The sequence below is a fragment of the Notechis scutatus genome, chromosome 4 (genome assembly GCF_049901735.1).
Source record: "Notechis scutatus isolate UNSWTSFEM ecotype Mainland chromosome 4, rNotScu1.2, whole genome shotgun sequence".
Lineage (NCBI taxonomy): Eukaryota > Metazoa > Chordata > Lepidosauria > Squamata > Elapidae > Notechis > Notechis scutatus.
The window spans coordinates 116,016,179-116,035,492 of record NC_142012.1 but is presented as its reverse complement, the minus strand read 5'-3'; the positions used below and the strand labels follow the sequence as shown (position 1 = coordinate 116,035,492).

Below are 19,314 nucleotides of genomic sequence, written 5' to 3'. Positions count from 1 at the left end.
TCTAGACTCTTTCAGATTGTTTATTTATTTTAAGTACAATAAATAAAAATGTAAAAACAATAAGTTTATATTACTTGATTTCATTTTTTATTTCTTCTGAATGCTGTAAATTCTGCAAGTGCAGCAGATGTTTGTTTCTATACATCTACATTGTTTCCATGTAGGTCAGAGTCAAAAGAACAATGCAGAAAAATTGATCTGAATTGTAATAAAGATCCTACTTTCCTAATTCCATTCTGCAACTTCCATCTTCCAGTCCTTGAAATACTTTTCCATTTCATGTCTAACTTTCCAATTACCTACATTTACAGTGGGAATAATTTTCTGAGGTTTCAGCCACTGAATAAATCGTTTCATTTCAAGAAAGCTGCTGTGCTCACTGTAAGGAATCCCTGCAAATAAAACAACAACAAAAACAAATGGTCAATATGAGCATAAATGGCATAAATTTGGCATAATGTGCTTTACAAAACTTGAAACAGATTTTTTAACTAAATTTACATACTGAATGTCCAGCTAAATTCTGGGGAAAATTCATTAATCTGCTTCATATTTATTTTTATTTTTTTGTTTAATAACTTCTTGTTCCTATCAAATGCTGAAAGAGGATGACTGAAAATAAGAAAATAGTGAAACCATGAAATAAATACTGCTTCCTCAAGAAAAGTTATTGGTTATTTAATATGAAACAAGCAAAACATTTCCCTATCTACTTCACTATCAAAATGTGTATTAGAAATAACATGGTTCTGTTTCTGATCAATGCAAAGAGATATTCTGGTTACAGATAATCCTGTTAGAAAAGTCTGAATCCAAGCCTATAGCTGGGAAGGGAAAAGGGCTCATCCTTCCCAAAATGTAAGCGCCCTCTAAACATTTTACAATGCCTGACTAATATAAGTTGTCTTTTAAAGGTCACATACATTTATTCTGTATCCCTTTAACTTCTTGGCTAGCTCATGGGTTATTTGGTTCCAATCTGTAATAGAAAACTGACAAGATAATTAAGCATATGAATAATTTGAAATTGTATTACCATATATAGTGATATTTCTTCTTGTCTGAGGTTTGATATCACTCAAAGAATAACATCCATCTGAATATGTCCACCCAGTGGGCTTAAAAGCCAAAATATGATCAAATTTCTCAGAGAACTTATTCAAATGATTCTGCAAATTCTACAAACAAAAAAACAAATTTATTTCATTTGAAAACAAATAGCTTTTAGGTAACAGATTATTAGATAATAATGGCAACATATGTTGTAGATTTTGTTAATATGCAGGAATAAAAATATTTACAAGAAAAGGTTATTATAGTTTTATAAATTTTCAGTATCCCTGTTGTGAACATAAATGCCAAATAATGGTCAAAGTTTCATCTACATAATCTGAATTACCATTAGAGAAAATGCATGATAAAGTGTCAGAATATTAATTCAGGACTTTCTATTATTAGTTCAATTATTAGACAGTTTGAAAATAGTGAAACAAGTTGCAAAAATATGCAGTAATGAAAAAAAAATCCACAGTGACACAAATTGACCAGTAAATACTATTAAAACAGCAATATCCTTGAAAAAGAACAAAAAGGTAACTACATCATGCTATTTAGTACTGAGACAGACTTCACTTCTATTTGAAACATTTCTTAAGCAAATACAAAGCAATATACAAGTAGTTCTCAACTTACAAGAGTGTAAGTGATCATTCGAAGTTACAATGGCACTGAAAAAAGTTACTTAGGACAATTTTTCACACTTATACAGAGCTGGCAGCAGACTAGGACAGTGAGGAGGTTGGGGAGGAACTTGGGCTAGTCTTGAAGTCTGGGGAAGGTTCTGATTGATGTGGTGTGTCGGAAACAGAGATAGGGCCAGGGCCGTCCAATATTTCCCAGCTGCCTTCATAATCAGAGGAAGAAGAACAGTTGGAGCCTGTTCCAGATGCGCATATGCCCAGAGCTGTCAGGAAAGGAGAACAATTAAGGAACAGAGGCCAACTCGGAAGGAATGACCCTGAATGGTCTCTCCCTGGGGAATAAATAGAAGCAAAAGGGGAGTGGTAGTTGTAGGAGACAATTAGTTTGCTTATTATTATGAAGATTTGTTTATCGTGGTTTGTGCCTCAGAGACTCCTTGCCAGGAATTAATTTACAGCTTTGCGACTGGAAGCTCTGAGCCTGGCAATTATCCAAGGACTGATAAGGTCTGTTCTTGCACTTAACCTTTAGAAAGGTTATTGCTGGGACTTTTCTGTAACTAAATGGCATGACTTCATAGTAACTAAATAAAGAGGGTTTTTTTTGGAATAAGGACTCTGTTTCTTGGTTCTTGGGTCAGAACAACTTATGACTATTGCAGAATCTCTATGGTCATGTGATTTACTTGACAATGGTTCATATTTATGATGGTTGAAGTGTCCTAGAGTCATGTGATCCTCTTTTGTGACTTTCTGGCAAGCAAAGTCAATGAGGAAGCCAGATTAACTTAACAACCTTTACTAATTTAACAATTGCAGTGATTCACTTAACAAATGTGGCAAGAAAAGTCATGAAATGAAGCAAAATTCACTTAACAGATTTCTCACTTAGGAACAGAAATTTTATTCTAAATTGTAATTGTAAGTCAAGGACTATCTATATATACTATTTAACTGGGATGTTTACAGGTAGTCCTCAACTCATTTAATAAGTGTTTGAAGTCATAATAGTCTCATAATTTTTTTCTTCACTCAGAGGCTGAAAATCCGGCTTGAATTTTAGCAGGGAAGACTGTCATTCCTTAACAGAGCCTTCTGGAGTCTTCTCTCCCCAAGGCACCCCACACTCTTTATCTCCTACTTAACAACCGCAACTGGGGTGATCCAAAGCAGTCACACAATGTCTTGCTTAATACTTTGTTCAATGTCTGAGATTCCAGTACAATTGTGATCATAAGTAGAGAACTTCCTGTAGTTTTATTACAGTTTATCCATACACTTTAACTTAAAGATAAAGAACAAGCTGTTTGTGATTAAACTGTTCAAATAGCAATGTTTTTTATTTTACCACTTAAATTAGCATGACTACTGTGACTTCAGAATAAACATACGTAAAATTAGTCCATAAGGATTCAATCCTAAAAATACTTCTGTGACATATACTTATTTGGAACAATTTTAATTGACTAAAATTCTTCGTTCCATGAGAACTACAGAAATGAACAAAAGTACAGGGAGTTGTTGATTTATAACCATTCGTTTAGTGACCATTTGAAGTTAAAATAGCATTAAAAAGTGACTTATGATCATTTTTCACACTTAGGATCATTGCAGCATCCCATGGTCACATGATGAAAATTTGGATGCTTGGTAACTGGTATATGTTTATGATGGATGCGGTATCCCAGGTTCATCTTTTGTAACCTTCTGACAAGCAAAGTCAATGGAAAAGCCAGATTCACTTAAGAACCGCGATACTAACTTAGCTATAGTGATTCATTTATCAACTATGGCAAGAATAGTCATAAAATGGAGCAAAATTCACTTAACTATCTTGCTTAGCAATAAAAATTTGGGGCTCAGTTGTGGTCTTAAGTCTACCTGTATATAAGGTATATAGAAAATATATGGATTCCTCCCACACCCTCAAAAAAACAGAGTTAATAAATACAGGACTATTCAAAGTAATCTGAAGCACATTAAACTCAAAATATTCCCAAAGAAATTTTGGAAAAATATTATTCCAAATAATTGGAGAATTTTGGAGTATATTGCCATGAATAATTAGAATCAGAATGTCATTTTCAATATATCTCAATGTACTGTGTGTTCTTTGATTATTGTACAGTGAAATAAATGTTCTGTGTGTAAAACAGACACAACTTAAACTTTGGCATCTCCAGATAGTATTCATAAAGACCTCTGAAACCTTAAAGAACTTTTATGGGAGTGTGCAAAATATGGTGATTTAGTAGCATTTTGGAGAATTCCAAAACATTCTGTTCTCCTTCTGCTACATTCCATACTTTTTTAGCCTCCCTCTTCTTCATGATTCAGACAGAGAGCAGAACATTCTAGAGTTCTCCAAAGTGTTCTGTTCCTGAACTACCACATTTTCCTTTTCCCTAAACTGTTGTCATTTAATTCCAATTTCAGCCAATCGGATATATTCCAGATATGGTGGACTATAATTCACAGGCTGGCTGAGAATTCTGGGACCAAGTCATCAAGATTCCAAGATGGCTCTGACAACGGCTGCCTTGGTGAAATGCTCTCTAACGGTTTCTTTATTCTTTATTATTGTCTGCAATTCACTATGGATTTTATACCCAGGAGACCATCTGCTACGAATTGGGCAATGTTTCTTTAAGGAGCAGCTTTCTGATTCCTCACCCCCACCCCACCCCCCCCCCTGTCTTTGCAAACACGAAGAAGATTCTAACTAATTCCCCGGTGCTATGGATTGCAACAAACAAAGGAAAGAAGCAGCAGCGCTGAAAAAGGAGATGAGCTAAAAGAGCGGGAATTTTAAATTGCCATGAGTAGCTGTGGGACACTCTGATCAGTGCATGATTCACCTTGTACCTGCCTATAGACAAAGACTTAAAACCATGAAACCAACAATTAAATCAATGAGGACTTGGACTGATGAGGCAAAGCTGAAGGTTGCCTTGATTGCACTGATTGGAATGTTTTTCAAAATACCTTTTGAAGATGAGCTCACAGATACATCATATATCAGCTTCTGCAAAGACCTATGTGTACCAACAAGGAACCTGTGAATATATAGTAACAATAAACCTTGTTTCACAGCTAAACTTAAGCAGCTACGTCGTTCCAAAGAGGAAGCCTACAGAAAAGGTGACAGAATGCTATACAATCAGGCCAGAAACGTATTAACGAGAGATCAGAGCAGCAGAAAGAAGCTACTATGAAAAGTTAAGGAATCAGTTCTCAACAAATGAACCAGCAAACATGTGGAAAACTCTTAAAAACATCACTGGCTACAGCAAACCTCCTTCCCAGGCAGAAGGAAATCAACAACTAGCATATGACCTGAATGTGTTTTACTGTAGGTTTGAAAGGAAACTACAGCCACTTATCTCCACAACCCCCATCTCAAACATACCAAAAACAGCCAAGCGTCCTACAACTGATCCCAACCATTGGGTTCACAACCTCTGGTGATCACAAAAAAAGAATTGCAAGATGTATTTAATAGGAAAAAGCCAGGAAAAGCACCAGGGCCAGACAAGATAACTACTTCTTGCTTAAAAGTCTGTGCTGACCAATTGGTCTCTATCTTCACCTGAATCTTCAATAAATCACTAGACATGTGCTATATTCCTTCTTGCTTCAAATGCTCTACTATCATCCCAGTGCCAAAGAAGCCCTCCATCAGGGAACTGAATGACTACAGACCAGTTTCTCTAACATCTGTAGTTATGAAAACCTTTGAAAGGCTAGTGCTGTTCCACCTGAAAACCATCACGGATTTGCTGTTAGATCCCACGCAGTTTGTATACCAAGCAAATAAATCGACAGATTATGGCTCTGCACTACAACCTACAACACCTTGAATACCTACACAAGGGTCCTCTTTGTAGACTTCAGTTTAACATTCAATACCATCATTCCAAACATTCTTCTAACTAAACTAAACCAGCTAGCGGTACCTGAACACACTTATAAGTGGATCATAAGCTTCCTAACAGACAGGAAGAAGCAGGTAAAGCTAGGCAGAATCACATCTGATACCTGTACAATTAGCACAGGGGGCCCCCAAGGCTGTGTGCTTTCTCCACTTCTCTTCTCACTACATACCAATGACTGCATCTCAAATGATCCATCTGTTAAAATACTGAAGTTTGCAGATGATACAACAGTGATTGGTCTCATTTGAAACAACGACGAATCCGCATACAGAGGGGAGGTTGTACAACTTGCCTTGTGGTGTAACCGGAACAATCTGGAACTGAACATACTCAAAACCATAGAAATGGGGGTAGAATTTAGGATAAACCCTCCCATACCACCACCTCTTAAAATACCAGACAACACAGTATCAACAGTAGACACTTCAAATTTCTGATTCTATCATATCACAACACTTAAAATGGACACCTAACATCAAAAACATCATTAAAAAAAGCACAACGAAGAATGTTCTTTCTGCACCAACTCAGAAATCTCAATCTGCCCAAGAAGCTGCTGATACAGTTCTACAGAGGAATTATTGAGTGTATCATCTGCACCTTTATAACTGTCTGATTTGGTTCTGCAAACCAACAAGGCAGACACAGACTTCAGAGAATAATTAGGACTGCAGAAAAAACAATTACTACCAATCTGCCTTCAATCGAAAAGTACACTGCACGAGTCAAAAAGAGCGCTGTGAAAATATTTACAGACCCCTCACATCCCGGACATAAACTGTTTCAACTCCTACCCTTAAAATGACACTATAGAGCACTGCACCCCAGAACAACTAGCCACAAGGACAGTTTTTTCTCGAACGCCATCACTCTGCTAAACAAATAATTCCCTCAACACTTTCCAACTATTTACAAAGTCTGCACTACTATTACTATTAATCTTTTAATCACTCATCACCCATCCCCTCCCACTTGTGACTGTATGACTGTAACTTTGCCACTTGTATCCTTACGATTTATATTCAGTTTCCTAATATGATTTGATTGCTTATTGTGCCCTATGACTATTATTAAGTGTTGTACCTTATGATTCTTGACTCTTGATGAATGTATCTCTTCTTTTATGTACACAGAATTCTATCTATTCTGTCTATCTATCAGGAAAATACCAAAGTGAGAAAGGCAAGGATCAATGCATACTAACTATCAAAATGTTTTAGACAACAAAATGTTTGATACAAATGAAACTTATTTTTAAGAATCTTAAAAACACAAAGATGGCCTTTTAACTTAACCCATCTTTTACTTTATGTTTACTCTCTGAAAGTAGCTTCAGTAGAGACCAACCTTAGTTCTTTTTAAAAATGGTATATTCTTAACTACATTTTCTTAATGACTTCAGTACAGTATGGTAATGGCATCAATGTTGTTTGTCTATAGAAGCTTTCTCACTCTGGTGCTCTTTAAATATATTTAACTTTTAAGTCTCAAAATTCCCAATCATCATGTCCAAAGGCCATCTGGTTAGGGATTATGAGAATTGAAGTTCAACTCTAACAATCCAGAGGTCATGGATTCCATTGATATTTGTTTTAAAAGGCAACAGGATCTTTCTCAATCACTGGGCAAAAGGATACCAAAAGATATCAAGTTGCAAGTATTTGAGAGATATACTGTTTCGGAAGAGTGTCTTGGTTTGCTTTAGATTTATATGATAAATTTAAGAAATTCTGCACAACTTCCTAAACCATGACAAAAGTTAAGCAGTAAAGCATAATAATTAATTTTTTTCTTCTTTCCCAAATTCAGTTTTGCATCTAACATGTTGTTGCAATACAGAACAAGTAACTGTGAGCCTTTCTTTTGCTTTAACCATTTCCATTTTGGGCTGCTGCAAGGCTTATGACAATAAAGTAAATTTGTATCTGCCATTGTAGTTACAGCAAAACATTATTTTCTATTGTAACAGATTTGGGAAAGATAAAAAAATATATAACGTAATAATAAACTGACATAATCAGTTCAGAGTTCATCAGCTGGCATCTTGCAACCACCAGGTTTCTGAAAGTTATTAATGGTATATTTTATATCTATCTCGTGAAAAAATTGCTTTAAATCAAGGGGGTCAAACTTGCGTCATCACGGTGTTGTCATGTGATGTATCATGACTTTTTTCCCCCGTCACTAAACTAAGCATGGGCTTGGCCAGCACGTGATGTATCCAGGCCGCAGGCCACAAGTTTGACACCCCTGCTTTAAATAAATTCACAACTTGACTTCTGGAAGATATGAAATTCCTTGGAAGCAAAAAAATCAAAATGAACATATAACAGCATGTCTAACAAAAGAAATCATTACATTGACTCAAAGTCTGGATAAATGCCATCCTGCTTGCACCATAAAGCTTTACATTACATAGATCATGTAAATTGTACTTTCAGCTATTAATTTGCAACTGGATCTTATTTACTGTAATTATAGTATCTTAAGGTAGAAGACTGAGACTTTTCTTACTCTGAGATTCAGCTTTAAATCTTACCTTAAAATTTATCTGCATCATGGGCAGAAGATGTAGGAAAGAATTATTCCAGTTCAAAGTGATGAGGGAATTTATTGTTGCCGATTCTAAGCATTGAAGTATTTTGTATTTCTCTTGAGACATGCTTACTTTTGAGCCCAGAACTTCAGCAATAGCTGCAGAAGTGACATCATGAAAATGGAAATAGGAAAAATAATATAAGCTTACTTTTGTATTTCACTGATAATTCCCTAAAGGTAGTATTTGCCTATATGTTTGTTTTGAACACATCTTCTGTGGATTACTCATAAAAATATTCTAATCCAATAGGAATAGAGAGGATTCCCAGGAAATTTGACTAAACTAGTAAAACCTACTCTTGCTGCATGCCAATTCATCCAATTGTTTTAAAATGGCAATAAAGAAACTATCAAACAAAATCAGCGTTTTTTTTATATTGAGATTTCAGAATTCACCTTCAGATTTTTAAGAAAAAAAATAGCTCAAATATAAGTGAAAGGTTCAGATAGCTTATACCATTTCTGTTATCTTTAAAGAAGAAACCAAATTTTTCATTAACATCTTTTTAAAAAAGCGTTCAAATCACTAATTTGTTCTTTTTTTTGTTTAACTATAAAAATTTGTATCTGCTTCCCAGCTTAAAAATAGTAATAGGATAGACTATGAAGAGTTCCAAAAGTGGGTAAAATATTCATTTCATTCCAGATAATCAGTGTTAGGAAGGCCGACATGCGTGTTTCAACACTTTCCAATTTAGCATTCAAATAAATTACATTGCATTTGGAAAGTTACCCACATACCAAAAAGCTGAGTTAGAAGTTGAAAAAGTCACTTACATTTACAAGGCTATTAATATCTCCAAACCATTCGTAAACTATAGCATTACTAAAATGGGGCATCTTCAATTGTTCATGACATACACTGCTTTGCCTCTGAACTGTTTGCCAAGAAGTCCAAAAGGGTATGATTTTAACTATTTTAGAGCTGTGATATTTTTGTGAAAGTAACATTATGAGTAGAAACAGATAATTAGGTTGTGCTGAATAGAAGGTTCAGCTCAAATATTTACGATATGGTATCTCTGTAGTTCTTATAGAAGAGTCCTTTCCTTACCTAGAAAGACTTTTTCTTTTCCAACAGAATATGTTCCACAAACAACTAAAGTTCGTGGGTTTAAAGTCACTTGTTCAAATGCAGTATTGACAGCAAATTGAATCACTTCTTGCTGGGAAGGAAAAGTATATTCAGGACTACAATACCTAAGAAAGAGTAATAAAAGACATATTAGAAAATTCAGCTTTGATGGGGAAAAAAACAAAGTAATATCTTTAGCCTTCTATTTATAGGAACAGATAAACAGCATCACAAATATGTATCAATATACAATATGGTGAAAAGTATTAAACTCAAAAGTGAAAAGTGTCAAACTCAAAGGGATTACTATAAGTCAAGGTAGAGGTTTCTAGTATAGAGAACAATTAGTACACATAAGTTATAGCTCCACTGCCAATATACAAACATGTAGAAGACAACAATCATACTTCTGGGAATAATTTGAATTAAAAGTCCTTTCTTATATTTTTAGTTTGCATATTTTTGTGATAAAAAAAGGCTAGTACAAGTACATTCATTTTTTCCGCAAAAGAATAAATAATTAATGGAACAAGTATAGTAAACTGCTTTGCGCACAACTTTTAAATCAATCAATCAATCATTTGTTCAATTTATTTTTTTTGCCACATCTGTTGACAAAAATATGCTGTTGCCTCAATTAGTAGGACACAATTGTTCTGTGCATAAGAAATAGATGGCATAGATACTTGTATTCTATTGTCCCACAGTAGAAATGTCCAGTGCCAAAGTGTTAAAAGTACAAGAACAGACGTTCAGGCTAGACATGAAGAATGCTCTGTCTAGCAGAACAGTCTGCTACATGAAGTTGTTACAGAGGGAGACAGTTGTATGTTAGATATAACCTAGAAGCAAGCAGGAGATTGGTCTAGATAACTTGGATCCTTCCAACTCCATGATTCTACCCTGGCACATTTTTGTAGTTTACAAAGTGTTCTCACCATATTTCAATATTATAAATATTTAATCAAAAACTTACGTTGTGTCCAAGTAAACAGTATGAACTCTCAATTTATTCAGGAAAGGACAGCGCTCCATGGAAGGATTTGCCCTAAAGTCACCTGTATGCAATATTACAGTCCCATTTGGAAGACAAAAAAGAATCATTGCAGCACCAGGACAACTGCAAGAAGAATGAGTAGAAGAGAGAAAGAGAAGAAGAAATGGCATTTTGAATTCAAACCCAAAACAAAATTGACATAAATTAATCATATACTTTTAAAAAAATACTTACTGATTAGCATCAACCAACACTACTTTGATGTTATCTATTATACATTCTCTATCCATTGGCAGGATATGGACATATTGCTCTTGCACTCCGAGTTTATTCTTTACCAAGTTTCCAGTTATCTAAAATACAAAAATGTTTTGCAGCTACTTACACCTGTTGCACCAATTTCATTTGGACCTAATTACAAGGTATTAATTAGGCAAGATGGTAAATGAAACAAATGAGGGAAGAAAAAAGGAGGAAAGAGTTGCGGTTGAATATATGATTTACATTTCATGGCAGTTTATATTGACTGAAGCCAGACAATACTGTATTTTCCATACTTGGAATCTCTACTTCATCATTATACCTTACAAATCCTGAAGGGCACAATACTAGTCCAATGGAGAAAAAAGTATAATAATTTAGCAATGGCAGCAATAACTTTACAATGACACAAATGTAAGGCACTCGTGCAACCCACAATTTGTTGATTGATATGTCTTAAAATTAGTTCCAAAATTCCATAGGATTATTAATATCATATGCACAGACAAGATATATCTTACATGTTTTGTACTTTCCAAATGAGTCTGAAGTAGCCATACATACCTTATTGCAGTATATTGGAAATGTAAACTTTTTAGTTAGGCCACCATAATGATCAGAATGAAAGTGGGTAAGGAAATAAGCACTGCAGCCTTCAATCTCTCCATACTGGAATGCATCTACTACAAAACCTGTGCCTAAAACAAATTAATAAAATAACACAGTCATTTCTTACACAGTGTAACTGCCAAAGCTGATTAGTACATTTAGAATTATAGAATCCTCCACAGTCTGTCAAGACTCATTAGGGCATAAGCTTTTGTGAACTATGTGCCAATGCATCAACATTCACGTTCCCATGCTAATCATAAAAGTTTATGCCAGAATAAATGTTAAAACTTTACCTGACGATTCTTTCTTGAATTTACACTCAGAACAGTACTACTAACCATGTTTGTTTCCTTAAGTTTAAGTGAAAAAAAGAGGATTACTTAATATACTTAGTGGGAATTCTGGAAATTTTAATTATAAATATCTGAAGAGCCAAAAATACAGGAAAAATAGCTATAATCAGTAGAAACAAATAACATATCAAAGAACTTACACTACAATCTTAGAAATGTTAACTCAGAAGCAATCCTCATTGAATTTAGTGGAACTCACCCTCAAGTATGTACAAGACTGCAGCCTTAGCACATTGCATTGACGCTAGAACAACTTAAATAACTTTATCTCTCTACAGCCTTAAATTTTTTTCTGTAATTTTAGATCTGTCAGCCAAATAATATAATAACTTTTCCTTTCTATTCCTGAGTTACATATTTCTTTACAAGTAAGATTTAAACTGGCTATTCCTGCCATTAACAAATGATCATATTTTACTACTGAATGCAATATAATTTACTTCTCAATAATTTTCTACAGGATCATTTCATGGACAGCTAAACACAGAACACCTGCAGGGCTTTGAGTAAAAAAATATTTTACATATATAGCAAAAGTTATTTTCACATTCTTAGGAGAAACTAATGATGCAAAGGGACCCCCCCCCCCCAACAATCCTAAATTGTTTTCTTACAAAATAAATAAAGCACTACCTGGTATCTTTTTATAAAAGGGACACTGCTTTTTTATTCCATCTTCACCAGGATATGATTCTCTGTATCTTTTTTTCTGTCTTTTCTGACCACCAGAAATACTATCTGATTTGGTGTCATATTTAATGCTTGAACTTTTTGTGACTGTATCAGTCTCTCCTACTGATCCTTCAGCCTTTCTCTTTCGAGATAGGAGCTTGTTTCCATTTGCAGCTGATGGATTCACAATCACTCTTTCTTCAAAAAGATTTTTTTTGGGGGGAGTCTTACTTTTTACTTTTGGTTGCAACCCAAAGAAAACACCAATGTCCATTTGTTTTAGGTGTTTGGGAGGACTGATTTGGACCTTAGTGTTTGTAGTAGGATGCGGCTGTGTTTTAGATACTGTACTGGGTAAAATAGGCATTGCAATACTCTTACAAGATCCTTCCTCTTTTTTTTCCACCAAACACGAATTGTTCTTAAGTGCTCTATTTCCACATGTGTTAATAGTAGTCTTAACTTTAACATCTAAGTTATTGAACTTTTCTACTCCTTCACTTTGACTTAGCCAGAATGATTGCAGAGGCTCTTTTTTAGATTTTGAAGAAAGCATATGATCCTTAACAGCAGAATCTTCAGAGAACCAATAACTATCACTAGAATTGCCCTGCCCATAGTCATCTGCATCAAAATTAGAAGAGTTCACTTTAAGCCAGTCAAACTTATCCTTAGTTTTTCTTGAATTGAAATCTCCTGTGGGACATTTCATCTGATCAAGAAAACTTGTTGAACTGTCAATGCTATTATGCATGTCCTTTTGTGGGAGAGACTTAGATTCATTCACACTTGCTGGTAAAATTTTAGAGGATTCATTGATTGTTTTTCCATCTTGCAACATTTTAACACTCTTATGTTGAAGTTGTGTCTGCTGGGATCTATTAGATAAACTTTCAACAATTCTACTTTGACTTTCCAAATTTCTGGTATCAAATAGATTTTTTTTACATGTTATCTCTATCTTTTTCTGCAATTGTTCCTTATCTGCCTCATCTGATTCTACAGCATTTTTATCAGTATAAAGTGGGGAATAAGAAATGTCACTGTCATTCAAATCAGCATCTAAGAGAGAGGTATTCTGTTGAAAAGAGCAAAGTTGACTGTTTAGCTTCTCTGTTTGAGTTTCTTCAGAAAAAAGATTAAGGCATTCAGACAGCTTTGGTTCATCTATATGCTGTATTGTATGTTCAGTTTTTTTAATATTTCCCAAAGATGAAGCCATGATGTTGATTACATTGATGGAATTCATAGTCATTGAACTCTGTTGTGGTAATAAAAGAGACTGTTTTGATTTTTCCATACTCTGAGAGACCTTCACATCCTGTAATACTCTACAACTGAATTCATTATGTTCAGCAGCACCAGGTCTAATGAAATAATTTTCTGCACTAAATAATGAGGGTGCAAAGATAAAATCCTGTGCTCTACTTGTTGCAAGTTGGAAATGGCTGTAGCGTTTGTAATGAGAAGGAATGACTGAAGAGCACAAAATGCCATCAGGACATTCTAATAAAAGAAGGAAAAAAGTATTAGCAAAATGTTTTTGAATATAGCACAAATGAAAAACAAGATTTACTGAACAAATATTACAATCCTGAAAGTTATGCTTTAAAAAACATGGCTAATACAGACAACTTTTCATATTGTATCTTTATTTCTTCAAATTGAATTTATCTATGAGAATGCAAACCTTCTAATACAATGCCTGATGGAAACATAACATGATTTGTAGCAAAAAGAGTTCAGTGCAGGTATAAATGTCTACTTTTTCTGAATTACTTAACTAAATACATAATGGTTAACCAGTCTTTTCTAATAAACTTCAATAGGCTATGGGGGATTTTTTAATGACAATTTTCAAATTCAAATAATGGTGGTTGGAACAGAATTGTTTTATTTTACTGAATTATCTGCAATTGTTTTTAATTTGGTAAGCTACTCTCTGTAAAAAAAATGCATCACAGACTTTCTTTACTCACCAGATCTCTTGTACAGGATTTTGTTCTTTAAAATTTAGTACATGCTTTTTAATTCATGCCTTAAAACTATAGTTTCCTAATACAATTTCAAAAATCTAGCTTTTTAAAGAATTAATTTAAAGACTACCAAGATTTGTTTCAATATATGGTTGCCATTTTCTTAGCTCTGGCCTCTGATTAATCAAAATCTAGTCAATGTTTTTCAGATACTGAGTTGCGTGGCGAGATTATATTGTTTGCACTTCTTAAAGGAACATAGCCTGTTTTCAAAAACAAAGTAGAAGGGCCCTTGCTTCCCATTAAAACTGTACCTTTTTCAGCAGTCCCTGAGACATCCAAACATTCGGTAACATGCCACTGAGGTGTCTGGATCAACAATAAAGAGAATGGCATTTGACAACTTGGACAGTACCCCTCAAAAACTGGTCTAGCTTTTGCAGAGTTTTGCCTCTTGCAGATTTTTGTTTCTTTCGCCGAAGTTGTTGACAGATCTTCCTGTGATGATTCAATAGGATCACCACTGCAAACTCTTGGCTTTACGGGGGTCTGACTACGTCTTTGTCTTGGCCTTTGCTTTGTCTTCTTAGGGACACCTTTTCCTTTGGGTGCTTTCCCACCATTTCTGTTGTCATTTCTTTGTGATTTACCATTTTCAAACTTTACTTTTTGTTCTTCAGTAGCAATTACTTCTGAATGTTGGCTTGTAGGCTTTTGCTTCCTGATAGATTTATATTCCCAAATGTCTTCCTCCAAAAAGCCATCTTCACCCATCACAATCCATCAATGAAGGAAATATCTTCTTTAGGAAAAAATACTTCATCGAATTCAGTTACATTATTTTACTATACTTATAAAATAATAAGTATCAATTGCCGTATTATACATCATGCTATCCCACTCATATAAATGTTACAAATATATAGTTTAACGTTCAAGTGCAATAATTGACATTTCAAATATTAAGGTGCACTTAGATTAGAATCTACAATTCTAACAATGAGGCCAGTTTTTAACCCTCTTATTTTTGAGAAATTTGACTAGAAAATCTTAGAACTGTTCCACAGACTTCTTTTCTTCCTGTGTGATCCTGAAATACAAATAATAAAATAAAACAAAATTCCTGTAACAATTCTTCATTTAGAAATTATTCTAAATATTCTAAAAACACAAAGAATCATGTCTCCTATTGATCATCTGAACTGAAAAACAGTAGCTAAATTTCAAATACCTTTCAATAAACCCTGCATTGTTACTTCATTTTATAACATTTTACAATAGATAATATCTCCAAGCACACTTTAGGTTTAAGAGTTGGTCTCAGAAAAGCAAAATAGTATTTTCCCTCTTTCTGCTTTCTCCCCATGTTCTTTCAATATAAGCCTGACATAAATGTAATACCATTCACAGCAGGGGTGTCAAACTTGTGGCCAGTGGGCCAGATGTGTCATGTGCTGGCCCTGGCCGGTTTAATGAAGGGGAAAAAAGTCCCGATATGTCACGTGATGCTGCTGTGATAACATGGGTTTGACACTCCTGATCTACAATATTTTTGTTTTGAAAAACTTCCTTATGCTGGGGAGAACACCAAGGGCTCTTCCCTCCCTTCAAGACAGAAAGAAAGTAGAAAACAGCTGCTATCCCAATGGTTCTGCCTTGTCTTGCCTTGAAAATAAGGCCGCACAAGCTGTTGCAAGGGACAATTTCCTCTGTTGTGCTGGGGAAGTAAGATGCAAGAAACAGGTGAAACATTTCCCTTTTCCACTGCCTGCCTCTTTCTCTAATTCTTCAAGTGTGAATAGCATGCCTTTGCTCACCATAGCAATCCCTGCACTTGCAGTCCTCCAGTCATCATTGTGGAAGATGACAGACGTTACCAGTGGGAAACAAATTTGTGGTATAGCTAGTCCTCAACTTACGACCACAATTGAGCCCAAAATTTATGTTGCTAAGTGAGTTTTGTCCCATTTTACAACTTTCCCCACCACACTTAAGTGAATCACTGCAGTTCTTAAATTAGTACCATGGTTGTTAAGTGAATGGTTCCCCATTGACTTTGCTTGTCAGAAGGTCGCAAAAGGGGATCACATGACTCCGGGACACTGCAACCGTTATATGAGTCAGTTGCCAAACATCTGAATTTTGATCACATAATTCACTTTCCTCCCAATGCCGTTGTAACTTTGAATGGCCACTAAATGAACTGTTGAAAGTCAAGGGCTACCTGTACACCTTCAATGAGTTGAGAAAAGAATCAGTTAACTGCCCAATAAGTCTCTCTGCTCTCCAGCAACCAAAAGAAATGGCCACAGAAATAACAATTCCTGTGGCTGGATGCAGAGTGGTTAGTCCTGCAGTAGAGCAGCTAAATTCCTGCAGTGCTGACCCGTCTCCAGCTCTGCATCCATGCTAATCAGAAGTTTAATATGGGAGAAAGTTATATTTTTGCACTAGCAAACACTATTTTCCTACTCAATCTCTTTGATCTAGGTTCTTGAGTGAGGACATGTCCTTGGCAGCCATCTTAGAGCTAAGGTGGCTGTATTCCAAGTTTCTCCCTCAGAGTTGCATGCAAATCTTACTTGAAATTAAATCACATTGCATTCAGCAAAACATTTAGCTCTATGGTGTGTTCCCATAGTTCATTCTGTTTAGTTTTAACCCCAGTATATGTGGGCAGAATTTTAGCTTCAAGGATTATTAGGTGTTACATTTCGGTAATCCTTGGATATTCTGCAAACCACCTGAATGTAGGACAAGAAGCAGCAATGGGCAGAAACTAATCAAGGAGAGAAGCAACCTAGAACTAAGGAACTATTTCCTGACAGTGAGAACTATTAATCAGTGGGATAATTTGCCTCCAGAAGTTGTGAATGCTCCAACACTGGAAGTTTTTAAGAGATTGGACAACCATTTGTCTGAAATGGTATATAGAGTTTCCTGCCTGAGCAGTGGCTTGGACTATAATACCTCCAAGCTCCTTTCCAACTCTGTAATTCTGTTAACTATGATCTTGACCTTTGGACAATATCCGCATCGAAATGAATGGCTTCTCCATCCAAGAGAGGGGGATAATTGCGCACGTTACCTCAGCAGGTTTCTTCCCCTTAGGAAGCAGCAGCTCCATTCCAAATCCCTCACGCCTTCGAGAGCTCCAGTCGCCGCCACTGATTTCATCCCTTGTTGGCGGCTCTTCCCTTCGTCCTCCTGTATCATTGCGATGAGTTCCGCACTTTCATAACAACTAACCTCCCTGCTTTTCCTTAATTTTTTTTTAAAAATACTATTTTAATATCTTTCGGGGCCAGAAAACCACTCCTACACTTGTTTGGCCTGCAAACTCAGATTTGTTTCTGGCGAATCTGTGAAAAGGAAACAAAAATACCGGCCGGGTATCCGTTGTCGAATGTGCGAATTCTTGCGCTATTTTGGGGGGTGGGAAGCATCGTAGCGATACAAAGGAATAATAATCCATCTTTGGTCCAAAGTTTTTATTGGGCATGAAAATATGGGGCGACGGGATTTTAAATATTCGGGATATGGGGGATCGGGTTGGAGTTCGCTACATGACCGCACCGAGCTGAGTTTGGAAAGTGCTGGAAGCCAAACGGAAGAGCAGTTAGAGTTACGCCCGTTTTTTTGTGCTCTGGCGGGCAGGGAGGGGAAAAGCGATGGCGGCGACTGGCGGCTTGCCGGCTCTTTTGCCTTGGCAGAGCCAGTTGGATTACGCGCTGGAGGATGCCACCGCGCTTCAAGAGAAGGAAAACTTGGTGTATCAGCACGTGAAAAAGGTGGACGGATGGGAACGGGATTTGAAAGTGCCCGAGTTTGGAGCAGGTGAGCAGACCCTGTCCACCGGCTCAGCTACCCTAAGTAGTTGGGCGTCCACGGGTGTCTGATCTCTTTGCAGGAGCCGTCCAAACTTTTCCAGTCTTCAGATTTGTCCTGGTTGTCAACTAATAACTTTGCTCTTCTCCCGCGCGACTTTATTGGGATTTTAAAAAGCATCATATGATCCCTGATCTTCTCTGAATCGTTTCTTTTAAAGAATCCTGTTTGACAAAGGAGAATATTTGTAGCTTGGGTTGAAAATGAGGGGTACTTGGTGCTCTCTGAGCTACGGAAGTAATTTCCAAATTGTGGTAAATAATACCACAAATAATAAATAATACCATAAATAATAGATTTATGTTGCTCACTAAGCATAATTCTGAAAGATGATTGGTACTCCCTGAACCCGCTTGTTTTCTTGCAGATGTTTCATTACATAAACTACTAGGTAACATCTGTGCTAGTAAGGAATGGTCCCAACAATCAAGAAGTAAACAGTACCTTAGCTAATAGTAAACAGCCCAACCAAAGAACCTTTAAGACCACCATCACCAACACTGACTATAATATAAATTGAGAGCAAACCCCATTCCTTACTAACATTGATGATGTTACCTAGTTTGAGTAATGAAACCTCTACAAGAAAACAACCAACTCAGAGTACCAAGGATCCTTCAGAATTATGTTTAGTAAACACCACAATTTGGAAACTACTTTTCTCTATTAATTTGCAATCAATTATTTTAAGCTTATTTTAGCAGCCTATCAATACTGTTTTGAATATCATTTTTTCTTCTGCAGAATTAGTGGTCTTACACTATTTGTTACATAAGCAGTGTCTCAGTCTCAGCATTCAAATGATAAATAAAATGTTTTATACATTTATTGTTTTATCATAAAAAGTAAAATACAAAACAGAAAAAAACCCAAAATGAAACAAAAGCATATATTAAACAGTAACAATAACAAAAAGAAAAAAAACTGTATAAAAAGAGAAAAAAGTGATCAAATAAATTTAACATTAACATATATATATGTGTGTGTGTGTATGGTATTCAGCTTTGTTCGGGTATTTTCCCACATCATTATAGTTGTGCTTTTAAAGTTGTAGCAACGTTTCGGCAGAATCTTATCTGCCATCATCAGGCTTCTGTATAGTGTTTGTCTCACAAAACAACTATAATGACATGGGAAAATACCCGAAAAAAGCTGAATACCATACATATAAATACCTGTGAAAACTTACGTTTTCTTAAGTATGTGTATATTAATAAAACGTTGAAAAGTTTGAGATGAAGGACTGA

General features: G+C 35.6%; 2 protein-coding genes across 2 annotated transcripts in view; one reads left to right on the top strand and one right to left on the bottom strand.

The window, feature by feature from the left end:
* Positions 1-2: 2 nt before the first annotated feature.
* Positions 3-17,543, bottom strand: DCLRE1A (DNA cross-link repair 1A). The gene is made up of 10 exons (XM_026670392.2): positions 17,268-17,543; positions 14,494-15,269; positions 12,165-13,709; positions 11,131-11,264; positions 10,540-10,658; positions 10,285-10,428; positions 9,288-9,433; positions 8,175-8,329; positions 1,037-1,178; positions 3-392 (listed from the first exon to the last, which is right to left on the bottom strand). The coding sequence occupies exons 2-10, from the start codon at positions 14,951-14,953 to the stop codon at positions 226-228; spliced, it is 3,012 nt and encodes a 1,003-aa protein (XP_026526177.2). The 5' UTR covers positions 14,954-15,269; positions 17,268-17,543; the 3' UTR covers positions 3-225.
* Positions 17,544-17,601: 58 nt separating this feature from the next.
* The window catches only part of NHLRC2 (NHL repeat containing 2), a 43,969-nt gene continuing 42,256 nt past the window's right edge, over positions 17,602-19,314 (top strand). Inside the window, exon 1 of the mRNA XM_026670371.2 lies at positions 17,602-18,016. Within this exon, the coding sequence (XP_026526156.2) occupies positions 17,851-18,016 (166 nt within the window). The 5' untranslated portion in view covers positions 17,602-17,850. The remainder of the gene's footprint in view (positions 18,017-19,314) is intronic.